General features: G+C 39.3%; 5 protein-coding genes and 3 long non-coding RNA genes across 13 annotated transcripts; 4 read left to right on the forward strand and 4 right to left on the reverse strand.

The window, feature by feature from the left end:
* Positions 1 to 36: 36 nt before the first annotated feature.
* On the forward strand, positions 37 to 4,970 carry LOC107268746 (putative inorganic phosphate cotransporter). 2 transcript variants are annotated; one of them, XM_015741813.2, is made up of 7 exons: positions 37 to 302; positions 1,231 to 1,361; positions 1,625 to 1,925; positions 2,031 to 2,278; positions 3,378 to 3,527; positions 4,005 to 4,379; positions 4,568 to 4,970. In XM_015741813.2, the coding sequence occupies exons 1-7, from the start codon at positions 218 to 220 to the stop codon at positions 4,709 to 4,711; spliced, it is 1,434 nt and encodes a 477-aa protein (XP_015597299.1). In that variant the 5' UTR covers positions 37 to 217; the 3' UTR covers positions 4,712 to 4,970. The 2 variants fall into 2 exon arrangements, with proteins under 2 accessions (XP_015597299.1, XP_015597300.1); XM_015741814.2 differs by having other exon boundaries at positions 114 to 302; positions 1,123 to 1,361.
* A 366-nt stretch (positions 4,971 to 5,336) lies between these two features.
* Positions 5,337 to 7,324, reverse strand: LOC112494511. 2 transcript variants are annotated; one of them, XR_003059995.1, is made up of 5 exons: positions 7,184 to 7,324; positions 6,879 to 7,107; positions 6,537 to 6,813; positions 5,549 to 5,765; positions 5,337 to 5,465 (listed from the first exon to the last, which is right to left on the reverse strand). It is a non-coding gene; the product is annotated as an uncharacterized LOC112494511 (long non-coding RNA). The 2 variants fall into 2 exon arrangements; XR_003059994.1 differs by having other exon boundaries at positions 5,364 to 5,765.
* On the forward strand, positions 5,592 to 9,449 carry LOC107268747 (putative inorganic phosphate cotransporter). Of its 2 annotated transcripts, XM_015741816.2 has the most exons (8): positions 5,594 to 5,772; positions 6,291 to 6,424; positions 6,531 to 6,831; positions 6,886 to 7,028; positions 8,237 to 8,338; positions 8,413 to 8,562; positions 8,632 to 9,006; positions 9,092 to 9,449. In XM_015741816.2, the coding sequence occupies exons 1-8, from the start codon at positions 5,694 to 5,696 to the stop codon at positions 9,227 to 9,229; spliced, it is 1,422 nt and encodes a 473-aa protein (XP_015597302.1). In that variant the 5' UTR covers positions 5,594 to 5,693; the 3' UTR covers positions 9,230 to 9,449. The 2 variants fall into 2 exon arrangements, with proteins under 2 accessions (XP_015597303.1, XP_015597302.1); XM_015741817.2 differs by lacking the exons at positions 8,237 to 8,338; positions 8,413 to 8,562; positions 8,632 to 9,006; positions 9,092 to 9,449 and adding exons at positions 7,205 to 7,354; positions 7,424 to 7,798; positions 7,884 to 8,234 and having other exon boundaries at positions 5,592 to 5,772; positions 6,886 to 7,130.
* On the reverse strand, positions 8,906 to 10,513 carry LOC107268754. Of its 2 annotated transcripts, none has more exons than XR_003059996.1 (3): positions 10,392 to 10,513; positions 9,070 to 9,206; positions 8,906 to 9,010 (listed from the first exon to the last, which is right to left on the reverse strand). It is a non-coding gene; the product is annotated as an uncharacterized LOC107268754 (long non-coding RNA). The 2 variants fall into 2 exon arrangements; XR_003059997.1 differs by lacking the exon at positions 10,392 to 10,513 and adding an exon at positions 10,080 to 10,382.
* On the forward strand, positions 9,653 to 12,405 carry LOC107268749 (putative inorganic phosphate cotransporter). Its single transcript, XM_015741819.2, has 7 exons — positions 9,653 to 9,879; positions 10,455 to 10,588; positions 10,695 to 10,995; positions 11,050 to 11,294; positions 11,369 to 11,518; positions 11,588 to 11,962; positions 12,048 to 12,405. Exons 1-7 carry the CDS (start codon positions 9,813 to 9,815, stop codon positions 12,183 to 12,185), a joined length of 1,410 nt encoding a protein of 469 aa, XP_015597305.1. The 5' UTR covers positions 9,653 to 9,812; the 3' UTR covers positions 12,186 to 12,405.
* Positions 11,838 to 14,309, reverse strand: LOC107268755. The gene is made up of 4 exons (XR_001537928.2): positions 13,797 to 14,309; positions 13,498 to 13,729; positions 12,026 to 12,162; positions 11,838 to 11,966 (listed from the first exon to the last, which is right to left on the reverse strand). It is a non-coding gene; the product is annotated as an uncharacterized LOC107268755 (long non-coding RNA).
* On the forward strand, positions 13,748 to 17,693 carry LOC107268748 (putative inorganic phosphate cotransporter). Its single transcript, XM_015741818.2, has 8 exons — positions 13,748 to 13,899; positions 14,373 to 14,506; positions 14,589 to 14,889; positions 14,969 to 15,207; positions 15,717 to 15,866; positions 16,724 to 17,101; positions 17,178 to 17,310; positions 17,397 to 17,693. Coding segments are annotated over exons 1-8 (1,410 nt in total). The 5' UTR covers positions 13,748 to 13,826; the 3' UTR covers positions 17,399 to 17,693.
* On the reverse strand, positions 15,705 to 18,646 carry LOC107268752 (phosphatidylinositol-glycan biosynthesis class X protein-like). 2 transcript variants are annotated; one of them, XR_001537925.2, is made up of 4 exons: positions 18,422 to 18,646; positions 17,708 to 18,334; positions 16,014 to 16,129; positions 15,705 to 15,845 (listed from the first exon to the last, which is right to left on the reverse strand). XR_001537925.2 is itself a non-coding variant. In XM_015741824.2 (2 exons), exons 1-2 carry the CDS (start codon positions 18,556 to 18,558, stop codon positions 17,743 to 17,745), a joined length of 729 nt encoding a protein of 242 aa, XP_015597310.1. In that variant the 5' UTR covers positions 18,559 to 18,646; the 3' UTR covers positions 17,492 to 17,742. The 2 variants fall into 2 exon arrangements, 1 of the variants encoding a protein (XP_015597310.1); XM_015741824.2 differs by lacking the exons at positions 15,705 to 15,845; positions 16,014 to 16,129 and having other exon boundaries at positions 17,492 to 18,334.
* Positions 18,647 to 18,679: the final 33 nt, after the last annotated feature.

An 18,679-nucleotide genomic window follows, 5' to 3' on the forward strand; every position in this document is an offset into this window, starting at 1 on the left:
CTATCGCATCTTGCAGCAATTGCACACTGTGACTTGATAACATGCGCGTCGCTTCATTCTCTAAGTGTTCAGAGCGCAAAAAGCACCAGTGCAACTGCATTGGCTAAGCGCAACAAAGCGTGAAGCAAAGCGTAGGATGGGGGAATGAACGTGGAGGGAACATTTCTATAAATGTAACTAGCCAAAGAATTGTGTGAGAAACATAATATTGAGGAAAATGTCAAAGAGTAGTGGCCCAGAGATTTCCATCGAGAACTTGGAAAACAAAACCGCGAATGTGGATCCCTCGATAGTTCCGTCAGGTACGATAAGTTTCTAATGAAAAGTAATAGAAAAAAAATGATGTTATAGTGCGGGTCCTCAATCTCGGGATTATCGATTAAATTAAATTTATAACTCAATGCTTATCATTCATTCTATCAGACGATAGCTCAAGACTATTATCGAAATCTTCGAAATCAGCAATCGCCTAAGCGATACTTGTTATTCTCACCTACTTTACGAAAAATATAATCGAACGTTCTGTGAAGTCAAGCCTAATTTGATTTCTCGTTCACTTGATGCAAGATCCTAAACCGATATTTGTACATAAGGTGGCTTATGGGTTGTAACTTTTAATAACTGTTTTCACTTATTTCCCAGCTGTAAGGAATATACATATGTATTCTTAAATATTTGAATTGAAGCACGTCATGCGAAGCATATCAAGTCATCCGAGCGCAATATATAGATTTTCCATTGGTAATTCAATTTAGTAAATGTAATAAATTAAGAGACCGAACTCAGTACCTATTTAAATATATAAAATCATTGTAAGACTTGACAAATGTAAAATTTCTTATTGCATAAAACATTGTTACATCACTCAAGGTTTAAAAAAAGTCTTATCAAAGACTGCTAAGTTTATTTGTAGAAACGATAATGACGCTCGCAACATATTTGAAAATTCGAATTGAATCCGCACTTGAATAAATGAAAAACAATAGATTGTAAATTTTAATTTCACATTTGAGTGAACTAGAAACACGTGTCTAGACATGTAACTGAAACTGCCATTTGAACTGTTAACATTTTACCTGCTACGTAATTGAGTCACAAGTACATCGTAATGTGATTGTACAGTTTTATATCTGAACTGAAAGTGACTGAGTGAGAAAAATTGGAGCCCGCGGTTCAAAATGGAGTCTAAAGAAGTTTCTTCTGGCCTGATGGGCAATTTGGTTCCTTCAGGAATCGGAAAGAGACACGTGCAAGCCCTTCTGATGTTCTTCGGAACCACCATAGGATATGCAATGAGAGTCACCATATCCGTTGCAGTGGTAGCCATGACAGATTCATCAACGACTGATTCAAACGTCCAGGTGACAGATGAAAAACAAGAGAAAATATTATCATTTAAGTACAATGAATTTCTATTGCAATATCATTTTGAATTAAGAGATTCAATTAGGTTGATATATCGATCGAGAAATTTTCCTACGTTGTCTCCATCATTGATACCACGGGGGTATCGAACTCTGTTGTAAATTTCCATGTAATTCAAGTACCATCAGAGTTCCTTACTGATATCCTATTTCGTTACTGGTAATTGACCGATAAAGACGTTGATTTAATTTTCTAACAGACATACGACTGGGACGAGAGCACTCGATCCATTATTTTGAGTTCCTTTTTTTGGGGCTATATTGTTACTCAAGTACCAGGAGGATACGTAGCGAAAAATTGGAGCGCGCAGAAGCTTCTTTCTCTTGGAATATTATTCTGCTCTATTTTCAATATGATCATCCCAGCTGCTGCTCAGATTGCTGGATGGAGTGGAGTCTGCGCCTGCAGAGTGGGAATGGGAATTGCTCAGGGCTGTCTTATGCCCTGTATGCACACCCTACTTTCAAAATGGGCCCCGGTCCCTGAAAGGGCTAGACTCTGTAAGAATTTTTCTATTCTTTTTGCTTCTGATTTTTTTTCCCTTTAATTTTAAACAAGCCACAGATAACAGGTTATTCAATTATGTTTTAATAACTTTTCAATAGCCACCTTCGCCTACGCGGGATCTTTATTCGGCACGGTGGTCATGATGGCACTCTGTGGAATTCTTGCCGCATCTTCTCTCGGATGGCCAAGTATCTTTTACATCTCAAGCTCGGTCGGTATAGTTTGGGCGATCGCATTTTTCACTTGGGGTTCAGACTCGCCCGCATTGCACAAATCTATTTCCGAGGACGAGAAGAGGTATATACAAGCTAGCTTTGGACAAGCGCAAATTGATACAGAAGAGGAGGTACGTATCCAACTTGGAAACATGAGTTCAATCATATAATTGCTCATTTATCCTGACTAAAGATAATGGCATTAGTTTCTCTTAGTTGACTATGAGGAAGAAAGAGAGAGAGAGAGAGAGAGAGAGAAACATGTGTTTCTTCACTTTTTACTTCTCTTTCTCTCTTTCTCTTTTACCTTGTCTCTGTTTCCTTCTGCATGAACGCCTGTCAATGCGACCTTCCTTAACGAGAAACATGTGTTTCTTCACTTTTTACTTATAATTGCTCATTTATCCTGACTAAAGATAATGGCATTAGTTTCTCTTAGTTGACTATGAGGAAGAAAGAGAGAGAGAGAGAGAGAGAGAGAAACATGTGTTTCTTCACTTTTTACTTCTCTTTCTCTCTTTCTCTTTTACCTTGTCTCTGTTTCCTTCTGCATGAACGCCTGTCAATGCGACCTTCCTTAACGAGTTACGAAGCAGGAATTCCTGTCACATTTTACATAATCTCATAATCGGTGAAATCGTTTATAACAGAAAGAAGTCGTAATGCGACAACACTAGTAGATTATTCCATTGCTATACTAATTAGAGTGTGAAGGGCCTTTATTTGATAGCGTAGAACGTGAAAAAGTCACCCCACTCTAGATCCGACGATAGGGTAAACCAATTTCACGTCGAAATGAAATTAATTTGATATCTTTCACTCACTATATTTTTTAATCTATCACCTTAGTGTTTTAGCAATGATTTCGTCTATTTCGTAATTCAAAAAATTGGTATATAACGAGATATGTGTTATCATCGTTATCTTATTAATTTCAAAGTCCGTTTGTTGCACCGTCACCTTGAACGTGACGATAAAGTATTTTTCTTTAAATGCATAAGGCTCGTATCGAATTGCACGAGGACATTCTTATTCAGATTTATGATAGGTTTGTTTACACGTGCATCTCCTGGGGAATGGTAGGTATGCATTATGTTATATTGTCAGACATGAGTCCTTGACTTGTTTCCATTGATAAGTTACATGGGTCTGATTACATTTCAAATGCAGCTAATTACTCTAGCTCCATCTGAACACCTTGTATAGAAATAATTTTTCTTTACATTGCAGAAGATTCCAATACCCTGGAAGGAGATATTTACCTCAATTCCCATGTGGGCAATCATAATAGCACACTGTACTCAGAACTGGGGCTACTGGTTGCTAATCACAAAAATACCAGGATACATGAATGCCATCCTTCAGTTTAACATCACCGAGGTAAAAAAACAAGCGAGCGTATCCACTTCTTTAACATTGGTCCGTGACGGAAGTTGTAATCAGGTGCAACGGTGCATTCCATTAGTGCTATACATATATGGATAGAGTAAGATAATTGCATTGGTGTGGATTACGTAACCAGTAGCGCATAATATACGAATAACAGTAATTTATATATGTCAAACGATACGCTGGAGTAGTCTTTCTTTGGAACATAATTTGTTGACAAACAGGGAGATGTAGAATAAAAAAAATAAAAAAATAGGATAAGTCAAATTGATATAGGCGTCCTTAACTTGACTGTGGCTAAAGGGTTAAGTCTAGTAAACCCAATGACCTGCAGGTCGCGATAGACTCGAGGTCAGGAATCAGGAACACGATAAGAAGCAACGAATGAATTAATGTTGTCAATGGAACGAGATGAGGTTGCGAAGAAATGCAATAAAGAGATAACAATACTTAAGTTTCTTGTGACAGAATGGGATCGTCTCGGCCCTGCCCTATTTGATCATGTGGATTCTGAGCTTCCCGGCTAGTTGGCTGTCGGATTATGCCTTGAAGAAGGACGTGTCAAAGCAAGTGGCCAGGAAAGTGTCGAACAGCATTGCTCATTGGGGACCAGCCCTGGCTCTGGTTGGCCTCTGTTACGTCAGGAGCGACAACGCGATCCTGGCAGTGATCACCATCACCGCAGCGGTTGGACTTAATGCTGGCTCCATTTGCGGTTTTCAAATCAATCACATAGACCTTAGTCCAAATTTTGCTGGAACCATGATGTCCATAACGAACTGCATAGCTGCCGTTGTCGCAATTATAGTGCCACTGGTCTGCGCTTTAATTGTCACTGATGAGGTATAAATATTTTGTTTATAATTTGACAGTAGGTATACACATGACTATTTTTAACTCACGACTGTTCACTTATCTGATGCTAGGCACAAAATACGAGTTGTAATTTTCGTTACCTCTTTTTTTCTTGGTAGAGCAGGAAACTACTAAATTATATTGTTACAATAGCATTTCCTCTTTTTGCATTGCAGACTGATGCAGGACAATGGAAAATCGTTTTCTTCCTGACGGCAGCCATTTACTTCGTAGGAAACCTGATATTCGTTCTTTTTAGTAAAGCTGAAATCCAATCGTGGAACAATCCTGAATTGGCGAAGGTGAAAGAAGAGCGGTGAATTTTGGCGACTACGTGGCATGAGTCTTCGTTACAGTGCATGTAACAGTTACCTAAGAGTAAGCAGGTGAAATTAAATGACGCTGGCTGGTCAAGTAGAAAACTTTTGAAATTTTTATTCCGTTTAAAAGCGAAGACGAAAAATAATCGAGTGGCAGACAACTGTAGTAGTCTTCGCGATAAAGACGTAACTTCAGTATGAAACTAATGTTGTCACTGTAAATATAACTTCGGATAATAAAACTTTTTGATAAAACTGTCTCTCGTGTTTAACTTCAAAAAGATATATGACGCTTGTACGATTTAAAGTATACAGCATTATAGCGTCCAGACGTATAATCAGTCATTAGTGTTATATTCGGAAAACTTTTATCTTGTCTTCCAGCTGGGTCTAAAACACTTCCCTTGGAACGTGCCAAAATGTTATCAAAGTTTTGTGAAGTATTTGCAAAACTCCAGCTATTTGGTTTTCCTCGACTCAACTTATCGCTCTGAAGATTCATTATCAGCGATATATTTCCAAAAAATTCAATTTATCACAGGAATTTCGAAATTCAGAAAAATGCAGTTAACTATTGCATATTTTTTTCTTCCTCATTCTCTTAGTCGCTACTTCCTTTTACGACCGTCTGTCTTGATTCTTTATTCTATTTCCTTGTTCCTCTGCCTTTGCGCAATTACAATGCTTCTTATATAACAAGAAGAAGAACAGGCATCATCATGGGTTGAGGCTTCGTTATCATTTTTTACAGCGTCTATCAATCACCACATTCACCAGTTTTCTCCTCAAAAAAGCGCCCGTACTTATGATTCGTCAAGATTGTGTGTAAGAATTTACTTTTTTCCATAAATTTCACAGGGTGGGGGCTCCAACTTGTATAAAATCAGAGTAACTTAGTTAACTGACGATAGTGAACCTTTAATAGAATCCTGTCCCCTTGGTTCCCGGCTCGTAGTTCGACAAGGAAGTGTAAGCCATCAGCATGAAGTCATTAGCGGACGACACCAAAATTCCGATTCCTCGGACGGAATACATGAAGGTTGAGCCGGAGGATCTAGAAGGTATGAATCACTCGGATAACTTCATCCTCGTGAGTGCGAATGTTTTTCAATTGCACCCTATTGCAAAAAGGGAGTATTTGGCATTTACCACATGTAATGAGATGCACCATATCTGGTGTGAGTATTTTGATCACTGATAAAAAAGTTATCAGAGTTGACTTGATACAGCACATTTGCTTAGCTGTAGATAATACCATAGAAAGTAAATAACGATATAGTTACTGGATAAGGACTAAGAATTCAATAAGATTTTAATCTTAATCGCCATTAAAAGATAAATAAATTTTAGTGTTGATGCATCAAGAGATAATAACTTTATATTTCCCTCATATTTCTTATGCACAGAATTTCCTTTTAACGCTGTTTCCTTCTAGTTATTTTGGCCTTTTCTATGCCTTTGAAGGAATGTTCTCACCGACACTCATACACAGATCTTAATCCAATCTGATTGCCCTGCATATTATTCATAGCTTAATGTCATTGAGTGCTTATTATGTGATACTCTATCTTGAATTCAGGAAAAATTGGAACTCGACATTGGCAGATATTTCTGATGTTCTTGGGTATGGTGATGGCGTATGCACTTCGAGTAAACATGTCCGTGACAATTGTTGCAATGGCGGACTCTTCTTCAGCAAATATCGACTTCGAAGTAAAATCATATTTACTTGATACAATAAGCAAGAATTCGTTATTTCCCTTTGGATTTTATTATCCAGGGATATTGTATAATGATAATAACTAGTGCACTCTTATAGACGTACGATTGGAACGAGTGGACCAAGTCTATCATCCTGAGCTCCTTCTTCTGGGGTTACACCATAATGCAACTTCCGAGTGGTTACCTCGCTCAGCATTGGAGTGCTCAAAGACTCCTGTCAACTGGAATGTTCATTTGCAGCATTCTCAACATGCTCGTTCCTTTGGCAGCCAAGTATGGCGACTGGGGTGCAGTTTGCGCTTGTCGGGTGGGAATGGGACTGTCACAGGCGTGCCTTATGCCAAGCCTACACACCATGCTGTCAAAATGGGTTCCACCTACTGAGAGAGCAAGACTGGGTAAGTTATCATGCTTCATATTATAGGAGCTTACTTATTAAGCTTACTTCATAGGAACGTTTGCGTACGCCGGTGCTCAATTTGGCACTGTCATTGCTATGCCAATTTCTGGATATCTCGCTGCTTCGTCAATTGGGTGGCCTAGTGTATTTTACGTCTTTGGAACTGTTTCATTGTTATGGACTATTTTGTTTTACATTTGTGGTGCGGATTCACCAGCCCAAAGTAAAATGATCAGTTTCGACGAGAAGAAGTTCATTCAGGACAGCTTCAACGCTGAAAGCACCAAATCCGAAGAGGTGATCAATAAGAGCCAATTCGAGTCATAAACAAATTATAAATTGCTAGTTACTTATGTTCTGTTTCCTCGCAGAAACACGTGACACCATGGGTAAACATCTGCACGTCAATGCCAATGTGGGCAATCATCATTGCCCATTGTGGTCAGAGTTGGGGTTTCTGGATGCTACTGACGGAAATTCCGAGCTACATGAATGCCATTCTGTCCTTCGACATTAAAAAGGTGAGTGCAGGATTACTTTGACAGTTTAATTGCAAGCATTATCTATACTGCAAATGATCTACCTTTCAGAATGGATTGATGTCTGCCTTGCCTTATCTAACGATGTGGCTTCTGAGCTTCCCGATTAGCTGGTGTTCCGATTACGCTCTGAAGAAAGGTGCGACAAGATCTTTAGTGCGGAAGATCTCCAACACAATTGCTAACTGGGGCCCAGCTGCCGCCCTGGTCGCCCTTTGCTTTGCACCAGCAGACAACGTGGTACTCGTAGTGGTTATACTCGTCTTCGCCGTCGGATTGAACGCAGGATCGATGTGTGGATTTCAGATCAATCATATCGACTTGAGTCCAAATAATGCCGGCAGTATGATGGCCATAACGAACTGTGCGGCTGCCGTGGTCGCCATTGTTTCTCCTCTCATCGCAGGTGTGATCATCACAGATGAGGTAACTGCCAAGAATGAGAATTAAGATTAAAAACTCTTAGTGAATTAACAAGTCTATACTCACGCCCTTTGACCTCCCTTTTCAGAACAACGTCAGTCAGTGGCACATCGTTTTCTACTTGACAGCTGCCATCTACTTTATTGACAATTTAATATTTATTATCTTTGGCCGTGGAGAAGTCCAATGGTGGAATGATCCATCTGCAAAGAAGCCACTGAAATGAGCTTCAGGAAACAAAAGAAATAATAAAATACGAACTATATGCTGTTAAGCAAATCAGTGGTGTTAGGATACCAGAGTACCTGGATCGATTCGATGATCCGCCTAGTGAGAATTTGCCAAATATAACTAAGAAGCTTTATGCTCAAAACATTTGTCAGTGAACAATTGTATGTACAAATTTCTGTAAATATCATTCTTAGCAATACAGACATTTACATTTGTGGTGCGGATTCACCAGCCCAAAGTAAAATGATCAGTTTCGACGAGAAGAAGTTCATTCAGGACAGCTTCAACGCTGAAAGCACCAAATCCGAAGAGGTGATCAATAAGAGCCAATTCGAGTCATAAACAAATTATAAATTGCTAGTTACTTATGTTCTGTTTCCTCGCAGAAACACGTGACACCATGGGTAAACATCTGCACGTCAATGCCAATGTGGGCAATCATCATTGCCCATTGTGGTCAGAGTTGGGGTTTCTGGATGCTACTGACGGAAATTCCGAGCTACATGAATGCCATTCTGTCCTTCGACATTAAAAAGGTGAGTGCAGGATTACTTTGACAGTTTAATTGCAAGCATTATCTATACTGCAAATGATCTACCTTTCAGAATGGATTGATGTCTGCCTTACCTTATCTAACGATGTGGCTTCTGAGCTTCCCGATTAGCTGGTGTTCCGATTACGCTCTGAAGAAAGGTGCGACAAGATCTTTAGTGCGGAAGATCTCCAACACAATTGCTAACTGGGGCCCAGCTGCCGCCCTGGTCGCCCTTTGCTTTGCACCAGCAGACAACGTGGTACTCGTAATGATTATACTCTTCTTTGCTGTCGGATTGAGCGCAGCATCGGCATGTGGATTCCTCATCAATCATATCGATTTGAGTCCAAATAATGCCGGCAGTATGATAGCCATAACGAACTGTGTGGCTGCCGTGGTCGCCATTGTTTCTCCTCTCATCGCAGGTGTGATCATCACAGATGAGGTAACTGCCAAGAATGAGATTTAAGATTAAAAACTCTTAGTGAATTAACAACTCTATACTCACGCCCTTTGACCTCCCTTTTCAGAACAACGTCAGTCAGTGGCACATCGTTTTCTACTTGACAGCTGCCATCTACTTTATTAATAATTTAATATTTATTATCTTTGGCCGTGGAGAAGTCCAATGGTGGAATGATCCATCTGCAAAGAAGCCACTGAAATGAGCTTCAGAAAACAAAAGAAATAATAAAATACGAACTATATGCTGTTAAGCAAATCAGTGGTGTTAGGATACCAGAGTACCTGGATCGATTCGATGATCCGCCTAGTGAGAATTTGCCAAATATCACTAAGAAACTTTATGCTCAAAACTTTTTTTACTGAACAGGTTTATGAACAAATTTGAGTAATTATCATTCTTAACAATATAGTATTTTTATATAATTCTGATATGTTTCAATCATCGATCTCCTCTCCCTTTTCTTTACACTCATATATTGTATTATCTCTAAGAATACTTAAATTCCGTCGGTTATTATTATTAACATCATCATCGTCATCATTTGGTCAAAAATCCATATATATCAAGTTTCATTCGGAAATTTTGTCCAAAACGTAGAAAACTTCATGATAAAAATGAACAAATACAGGTGTCCGCTTTAACATTAATCATTGAAATGATTATGATGTAGGAGGGATGAATTGTAAAGCTAAGTACCATGTCTAGGTGGGGATGAAGCAGTAGAAGGGGAAGTTCTCATATAAGCTTGACAAACCGAAGATCTGATTGAATCATATTAGTTGAAAATGACCGCGAAGAGTGTGGGCGATACAGAAGTGGCCTCTTCGGAGGGAGGACCTCTGAATCCACCAGGTACATCTTATCGTTGAAGTGACTTGCAAATTCATGAAGTTCAGCCGATAGTAAAATGTTCGATAAAATCGTTAATTAACTTCGGAAACGGAATAAAATGATTATTTGACACGAAGTGATTCCTTCCAATAGTGATAAAATAACGAAAGGGAAGAAATGTTGAATGATGAATAGTTTTGACTATTCGTTACGTTACTTACGAATCTACGATAATTCATTAATGTTTCGATTTTACTGGTGGACTTTGGCAAATATTTTACCGTGTCATAATTATCTTTACTGATTACATCATCGCTGAGATTATGATTATCATGATCACCAATTATTGTCTATAATATTAGTTAGCACTAGAAATTCACAGAAATTAATGTTTATCTATGAGGCGGTTGAAATATTCTGAATTCCTTTAGTTCAATTTGTTTCCTAATATAATTGCACTTGCAAATTGGAATTTTACTGCACACGGTGCAACGTTACGACACAGTCTATTACAAATATGAAATTTAAGATACCTCAAAGAAAGAAAATGGAAATCCACATGACTTTATCTATAACGTGCCCTATCTTCAATTCAGGAACAGTTGGGACTCGACATTGGCAGATATTCCTGATGTTCTTGGGTATGATGATGGCGTATGCACTTCGAATAAACATGTCCGTGACAATTGTTGCAATGGCGGACTCTTCTTCAGCAAATGTCGACTTCGAAGTAAAATCATACTTACTTGATAGAATAAGCAACAATTCGTTATTTCCCTTTGGATTTTATTATCCAGGGATATTGTATAATGATAAGAACTAGTGCATTCTTATAGACGTACGATTGGAACGAGTGGACCAAGTCTATCATCCTGAGCTCCTTCTTCTGGGGTTACACCATAACGCAACTTCCGAGTGGTTACCTCGCTCAGCATTGGAGTGCTCAAAGACTCCTGTCAATTGGAATGTTCATTTGCAGCATTCTCAACATGCTCGTTCCTTTGGCAGCCAAGTATGGCGACTGGGGTGCAGTTTGCGCTTGTCGGGTGGGAATGGGACTGTCACAGGCGTGCCTTATGCCAAGCCTACACACCATGCTGTCAAAATGGGTTCCACCTACTGAGAGAGCAAGACTGGGTAAGTTATCATGCTTCATATTATAGGAGCTTACTTATTAAGCTTACTTCATAGGAACGTTTGCGTACGCCGGTGCTCAATTTGGCACTGTCATTGCTATGCCAATTTCTGGATATCTCGCTGCTTCGTCAATTGGGTGGCCTAGTGTATTTTACGTCTTTGGAACTGTTTCATTGTTATGGACTATTTTGTTTTACATTTGTGGTGCGGATTCACCAGCCCAAAGTAAAATGATCAGTTTCGACGAGAAGAAGTTCATTCAGCACAGCTTCAACGCTGAAAGCACCAAATCCGAAGAGGTGATCAATAAGAGCCAATTCGAGTCATAAACAAATTATAAATTGCTATTTACTTATGTTCTGTTTCCTCGCAGAAACACGTGACACCATGGGTAAACATCTGCACGTCAATGCCAATGTGGGCAATCATCATTGCCCATTGTGGTCAGAGTTGGGGTTTCTGGATGCTACTGACGGAAATTCCGAGCTACATGAATGCCATTCTGTCCTTCGACATTAAAAAGGTGAGTGCAGGATTACTTTGACAGTTTAATTGCAAGCATTATCTATACTGCAAATGATCTACCTTTCAGAATGGATTGATGTCTGCCTTGCCTTATCTAACGATGTGGCTTCTGAGCTTCCCGATTAGCTGGTGTTCCGATTACGCTCTAAAGAAAGGTGCGACAAGATCTTTAGTGCGGAAGATCTCCAACACAATTGCTCACTGGGGCCCAGCTGCCGCCCTGGTCGCCCTTTGCTTTGCACCAGCAGACAACGTGGTACTCGTAGTGGTTATACTCGTCTTCGCCGTCGGATTGAACGCAGGATCGATGTGTGGATTTCAGATCAATCATATCGACTTGAGTCCAAATAATGCCGGCAGTATGATGGCCATAACGAACTGTGCGGCTGCCGTGGTCGCCATTGTTTCTCCTCTCATCGCAGGTGTGATCATCACAGATGAGGTAACTGCCAAGAATGAGAATTAAGATTAAAAACTCTTAGTGAATTAACAAGTCTATACTCACGCCCTTTGACCTCCCTTTTCAGAACAACGTCAGTCAGTGGCACATCGTTTTCTACTTGACAGCTGCCATCTACTTTATTGACAATTTAATATTTATTATCTTTGGCCGTGGAGAAGTCCAATGGTGGAATGATCCATCTGCAAAGAAGCCACTGAAATGAGCTTCAGGAAACAAAAGAAATAATAAAATACGAACTATATGCTATTAAGCAAATCAGTGGTGTTAGGATACCAGAGTACCTGGATCGATTCGATGATCCGCCTAGTGAGAATTTGCCAAATATAACTAAGAAGCTTTATGCTCAAAACATTTGTCAGTGAACAATTGTATGTACAAATTTCTGTAAATATCATTCTTAGCAATACAGACATTTTATATAATTCTCCCGTGTATCAATCGTCGAAATTTCTCCCCTCCCCCCCTCCCCCCTCGCGCCCTTGTCCACCTGCACGTCATATTATCTTTAAGAATAATTGACTACCATGGTTATCATCACTTAATTAGCAAATTTGATGTGGTTGATTATTATTCAGCATTGTTGATTTCACGATATAAAATTATGTAATTCTTAATATCTCCCTGATAAATGATTTATAAACCACATAAGTAATATCAGATGATTTCTTAATGATTCTCGGACTCTTTTCGAAACATTTTCCAAACATCGACAGCTCAGCGTAACTAATCGGCTAATCAAACGATTGGCTCCGCTTTTGACGAGTCCTAAGCTTCCAAGAACAAATTACAAAATAGCCTTCAGTTCCCGCTCCGTGTTTGAGATCTCAACTTGTTTTACCGTATAAAAAAATAATTGCCACCACATATGAAACGAAGAAGAGAGATTAAAATAAACGACGCGTCTGTTTCGTTATGAAAGATCCTAAGTGGATTTTTCACGTGTATTATCTTAATTCGCAACAGGAAGCAACGAGGAATAAAGTTTCATGGATTGAGATGAAATCGTGCGAAGGCTCTCTCTCGTGTCATGCACACGTGGTCTGCGATCTACGTAAATTCTACGCGAGTGACTTTTAACTGAAACGTTGCTCTCTGAAGGGACATTTTTTTTCAGAAATTCTGCGTAACGCGCAGGCTCAATTGATCAATAAGTATCTGCTCCGTATGTCTTCACAATGCCAAATATAAAGATGCATTGAAATATCGTATCCTGTTTTTTCTTTCATTTTGTAACTAAGAGAGTTCTTAATCTCCAACTATTCAAAGGTTCTAGTAATACAATACGTGAAGGTGACAATGATCTTCATATAGATTAATAGCTGTCTCGCCTGTCCAATTTAAATTCGTATCAGTTGATTAGATGTTGCAATAGAATTATTATAGTATCGTTTGAAATCTGTATAGAATATATCCAATATAGGTTATAAAGATGGGTTATCGATATCAACCTTATCGAGAATTATCTACGGAATACCGTTACGAGGATATCGAATCGTATTGAATTTATCAGTCACCCGTGAGCTTATCTCTTATCAGCAGTGACGAAAGAATTCTCTCATGCTGCACAGTAGCCACTTCACCCCAATAATTGTATTGGATGACAATTGAGCTTATTAGATATCCCATGGTGAATGTTATTAGAATGCATCCAGGGTGCACCTATGTAGCTGGCGGCTGGTAACATTGCGTATGTTGCTGATCGGCACAAGGTGGAACTCGATGGTGGAGGTGGAATTCACGAGGCAGCTATAAAATCACAGCGTATCAATTAGGCGGTCGCAGTTATTACCTAGATAGTTTAATCGATCTATACCTCTGTCATTTTTATTGGCGAGTTGCAACAATGTCATCGAAAATTCTAACCAAGAGAATTTCATGCGCTGAGTTCATGAAGGTGCCGCCACGAAAGCCCAAAGGTATCGATCGTGTTGTCTCTTGAAAAAATGTTTATTAGAATGTAATTTGAAAAAAAAAAAACAGATACGCATTCCTATCGCGAGACGTAATCACAGTTGTGTTAATCCTTTGTAATGCAGATTACGTGTTTGTGCGAGTGCTAGAAACGATAACCGGTGATAAGATACATTAGTGAACAATAAATCAAAACTAAGTCAATCACAATTAAAAGGCATATAGCCGTAAATTGTGATCGATAATTCGATACGAGAATCTACTGCCTCTGCCTCGCGTGCCTGAGCATAACTTTAATTATAATTACGAGTGTTTTTTTCGAGTCGGAACAATGAATGAGATAATTCTTATATAGATAAAACATAAGAAATAAAGAAAAGAAAAGATACGATTTAGTGGAGATACGAAGTACTGTTGAATCACAAAATATTTTAAAAGAATTCCATTCGTTTCGCAATTGGATTTAATTGAATTGCAGCTCGTCTCGGATGCAGACACTTGCAGATCTTTCTCATGACTACCGGATTCCTCTGCTGTTATGCAATGAGGATAACGATGTCAGTTGCCATAGTGGCCATGGTGGACGCCGAATCCTCGAATCCAGACTACGAGGTAGCTAGATGTACATGTCGCTACGCCACGACCTCATTGACTGTTCACCAGATGAGCTTAAGAGAGTCTATCTTTGTTTCAGGAATATAATTGGAGCATGGCGGTACAGAGTACAATTTTGAGTTCGTTTTTCTGGGGTTACGTTCTTACGCAAATTCCCGGTGGAATGATAGCCCAGCGTTGGGGTGCGCGAAATCTTTACGGATACACCGTGTGCTTCTGTGCCATATTTAGTCTTGGAATTCCACTTGCTGCTCGCTACGGTGGTTGGCAATTGGTCTGCGCCTGTAGAGTCGCCATGGGTTTGTGTCAGGGCGCTGTGCTTCCCATTCTGCACACCCTTCTTGCCAAGTGGGCTCCATTGGACGAGAGAGGCACTCTTGGTACGAATTCCATCATGTTGATTTACCTGTCGATCGGTTAGTCTATTTGATTAAAAATGACCGATTGTTCGAAGTATAGGATCCTTCGTGTATTCCGGGGGCTGGATCGGCAATGTGAGTTCCCTGCTGAGCAGCAGCTTCTTGGCAGCTTCACCCCTGGGTTGGCCTAGCTGTTTCTACTTCTGGGGCACTCTCAGCTTCCTCTGGAGCATCATCTGGATGACTTTCGGTTCGGAATCTCCAGCGGAGGACTCGAGGATTTCTGATGAGGAAAAAGAGTACATTGAGGTCAGTTTGGGCGTAACGGAAAGTACCGAGGTGAGATAATTTTTTTTTATTTACTCTCGATATACTGATATTAAATAACCTTATCGTTTTTGTCAATAACATCGGCTGAATTGCCACCGTGAATCCAGCTAACATACAGTAACGTTTGCATATCGTTAATGTTAAAATGTCCTACTCAGGGATATAACAGTTACGTAGATATATATGGTATTTTAGGATTATTATATACTTCAGGACACTTTAACATTGCTGATATGTAATTGTTACTTGTATTTGCTGAGTAGATGAACAACGTGTATTTCCATAATATTAATTGTGAATTTCTTTTTTCTTCATCTTCAGTATTTCCGACATGTTGTATGCCCACGCTGCATGAGATAATTGTCGATTGACTGTATGATATATTACGATGACACGTAATACAAAAAACGGACATTGCTTAAGCGTTCATAAGGCATATAGCATTGTCGTGCTATGATTCTTAATACGATGTCATCATTTTTATTGTTCTTCATTGATATTCTTTTCCTCTGTCGAAGCCATTGAAGACGCCGTGGCTGGCTATAGCGAGGTCTCCAGCTGTTTGGGCCATCGCTATGGCGCAATGCGCACAAGCCTGGGGATTCTGGACGCTCGTTTCAGAAATTCCGTCCTACCTGAACTCCGTTCTAGAATTTGACATAAAAGAGGTAAAAGAATATGGACACGATCAAGACATAACAGATACTTAAAAGGTACTTTAATTGCAAAATGGTCCCGTTAGGCCATTCACGTCGCTCTTCAGCGAAAGGATTTCGCCGATCATGATTAACATGCAAATTTTTGAGTACACGTACCAGTCATATTGATTATTTTTTACGGTTCCATTGACACTGTAAAACTTGACATAAGGCCATTGGAAGTGTTTACTATGACTCGTATTAACACCTCGTATCTATTCTAAAGCTGTTTCCTGCCAAAGATTAGAATCACATATACCGAAGGTGAAATTTTATTTATTTTATACTACGAGCTATAATTTTGAACTGCTGTTAATTGTGCGGGACTTTTCAAGTGACATACAAATATAGGTGCCAATAAGTGAGAGTGCTCGATAAGGAGAACTTTATTAGATTGAATTTAATTGAACGGGGATCCAACTGCGTAAGAGCGGTTATAATTTCAAGAGACTTTCTGCTTGGCTATTGCTAATTGCTTAGCGCTTGATAATTCATTTTTTCTTTTTTTTTCTGCTTATCTACAAAAATGGCAAGAATCAGCAGATAATGCGACTTTAATGCTCTTGATAGATGAGAAAATATAAATTAATATTCTTCGTAGAAAGTAAAGGCGCCGGACAGTCGCAATCAATCGCAAGGACTCGTAATAAGCGTTGCTACTGTCTACGCGACTCGAATCACATGCGTTTGATTTGCCATTTTTCATTGGACACAATGACGGTCAAGGATGCCGAAAAGGTCAAGGTGATATCCTGAGCCTTGGCCTATGCGCTTGGAACAGGATCGATTTAGAAAAGTAATAATGTTAACGTTCTCGAAATTTTCAGGTGGGATTGTACTCGGCCCTGTCTTACTTTACCGCATGGATTCTTGGTTTTCCTGTAAGCTTCGTCTCGGATTACTTCATTAAGTCGAACATTATATCCACGACGACGTCCCGAAAGTTATGTAATACATTTGGACAATGGATACCAGCGATTGCTCTTATCGGATTGGGATTTGTCAGGAGCGATCAACAGGTTCTGGCTGTCGCAATTCTTGTGGTTGCTGTAGGAACTAATATTGCTATTTATTGTGGCCACAATGTTAATCACATGGATCTCAGTCCAAACTTTGCAGGCACTTTAATGGGTTGTATCAATGCTGTGGCCAATATATGCGGCATTGTGACACCATTGATAGCTGGTGCGATAGTCACCGAAAAGGTATGGTATAGAAAAGGATTACATTATGTCAGACGGTCAACACCGATAATTATTTATGCTGATTATGCAATTGCAGAGTAATATACTACAGTGGCGAATAGTTTTTACCCTGTCTGCGGGCATTTACTTCCTGGGTAACCTGGGCTATCTTATATTCGGCTCTGCCACCGTGCAAAAGTGGAATGATCTTGATACAAAAACACGAGCCTGTACGTATCACTGACTTCCCTGACCCTTTTTCTTTTTTCTACGCATCAAATATTCACTCGTGCGTCGGATTCCTATGATTTTTTAGAAAGCGGAAGGATCGAGGAAAATACGGAGCGTGACAAATGTTTCTTTCAACCAAAGAAATCATCATTCCTCGTTACATTAAGGGAAAAACTAGTATTGCTGTGCATTACTACCAGTATTCAATATTTATTCCACAGAAATGACAATATTGTAAAAAGTAACAAATAAATTACCTTCCCAGCAAAAGCGTTTCTCACATTTATACGATTTTTACATAATTGCTATGTAACGACATAGAATTTATGTAGATGGAATGTGATTGTTACAAAATGTGTTTGCTGGGTTTATTTACAAAAAATATTTTAAACTTACCATTAGCCTCACAGTTATCCAATCCTATTCTATTCTTAATTCTCTTTCTTACTTCTACTGGAGCGATTCGACCAAATTCTCTTTAATGCAAACAATGCTCCAAGACTTGTCAACAGGAGAGTCACGTTAGTGACCAAGGTAAGGTGAGACAAATCTCCCACAGGTACTTGCCATACATAATTACACGTAGTTGAATAATAGGGAATTTCTCTCCATTTGGTGACAAGGTCCGCACAAGGTAAGCAAAGCTCCACTTTAGATACTCTATACCCTTTGACTCTTTCCTTACAGCCCAAGAGCAATTTAGGGCTTGGTAGAGATACATTTATGTAACCACCACCTTCCCTGGCATTCTGATATCTTTGGTGTATAGGAATAGTCAGGATGGATGTAATATTATTCAAGAGCGAACATACTGTCACATTTTGTGACATTGCCTTTTCTGCAAAGAGCTCAATATTAGTTTCTCCCACGGAACAAACGACGTTTTGAAATTCCTTTTCAAATCTATGAAGGTCCGCCAATTCATCGACATTGACGTACAATGCCGATGAAAACTCTATGAATAGAGCCACATAGCAGTTCTCTTTGGTTAAATTCCCAATGTTTACATGGTATTCCAAACGCCTAAAACATAAATAATGGAAATATTACCATTACACTGTCTTATAAGATAATTCTATCTGTATTTTCTAGCAGGTGTTAATTCTTAACCTGTGAAATCCATCTCCCAGCACACGAAGATCCACGGAAGCATTAAAGGCAATGCTAATTGATATACAATGGAGAAAGAAAAATATCGCGCAAATGAGAAGACGTGCTTGGCGACGCGTGGCACCGAATAAATTCATTTCGAAACACGTTGAAACATTTGTAAACACTCGCCTGAAATTTTAGATTTGAATTTAACTACGTTGGGTTAGGTTTGGTTTGGATGAAATCGACTGTCTATTGAGTTGAGAACGCTGCCGA

This window comes from Cephus cinctus, unplaced genomic scaffold, assembly GCF_000341935.2.
Source record: "Cephus cinctus unplaced genomic scaffold, Ccin1 Ccin1_scaffold0581, whole genome shotgun sequence".
NCBI lineage: Eukaryota > Metazoa > Arthropoda > Insecta > Hymenoptera > Cephidae > Cephus > Cephus cinctus.

Excerpts from the sequence above, each read along its gene's own strand:
- LOC107268748 (XM_015741818.2), top strand. The coding sequence starts at position 13,827 with ATGTCATCGAAAATTCTAACCAAGAGAATTTCATGCGCTGAGTTCATG. Across the intron at positions 15,208-15,716 it reads GCGTAACGGAAAGTACCGAG|CCATTGAAGACGCCGTGGCT; the intron begins GTGAGATAATTT and ends CCTCTGTCGAAG. Across the intron at positions 15,867-16,723 it reads TAGAATTTGACATAAAAGAG|GTGGGATTGTACTCGGCCCT; the intron begins GTAAAAGAATAT and ends CGAAATTTTCAG.
- LOC107268746 (XM_015741813.2), top strand. The coding sequence starts at position 218 with ATGTCAAAGAGTAGTGGCCCAGAGATTTCCATCGAGAACTTGGAAAAC. Across the intron at positions 1,362-1,624 it reads CGACTGATTCAAACGTCCAG|ACATACGACTGGGACGAGAG; the intron begins GTGACAGATGAA and ends ATTTTCTAACAG. Across the intron at positions 2,279-3,377 it reads AAATTGATACAGAAGAGGAG|AAGATTCCAATACCCTGGAA; the intron begins GTACGTATCCAA and ends TTTACATTGCAG.
- LOC107268749 (XM_015741819.2), top strand. The coding sequence starts at position 9,813 with ATGACCGCGAAGAGTGTGGGCGATACAGAAGTGGCCTCTTCGGAGGGA. Across the intron at positions 9,880-10,454 it reads AGGACCTCTGAATCCACCAG|GAACAGTTGGGACTCGACAT; the intron begins GTACATCTTATC and ends TCTTCAATTCAG. Across the intron at positions 11,295-11,368 it reads AAAGCACCAAATCCGAAGAG|AAACACGTGACACCATGGGT; the intron begins GTGATCAATAAG and ends GTTTCCTCGCAG.
- LOC107268747 (XM_015741817.2), top strand. The coding sequence starts at position 5,694 with ATGAAGTCATTAGCGGACGACACCAAAATTCCGATTCCTCGGACGGAA. Across the intron at positions 6,425-6,530 it reads CAGCAAATATCGACTTCGAA|ACGTACGATTGGAACGAGTG; the intron begins GTAAAATCATAT and ends GCACTCTTATAG. Across the intron at positions 6,832-6,885 it reads TACTGAGAGAGCAAGACTGG|GAACGTTTGCGTACGCCGGT; the intron begins GTAAGTTATCAT and ends CTTACTTCATAG.
- LOC107268752 (XM_015741824.2), bottom strand. The coding sequence starts at position 18,558 with ATGAATTTATTCGGTGCCACGCGTCGCCAAGCACGTCTTCTCATTTGC. Across the intron at positions 18,335-18,421 it reads CTGGGAGATGGATTTCACAG|GCGTTTGGAATACCATGTAA; the intron begins GTTAAGAATTAA and ends TTTATGTTTTAG.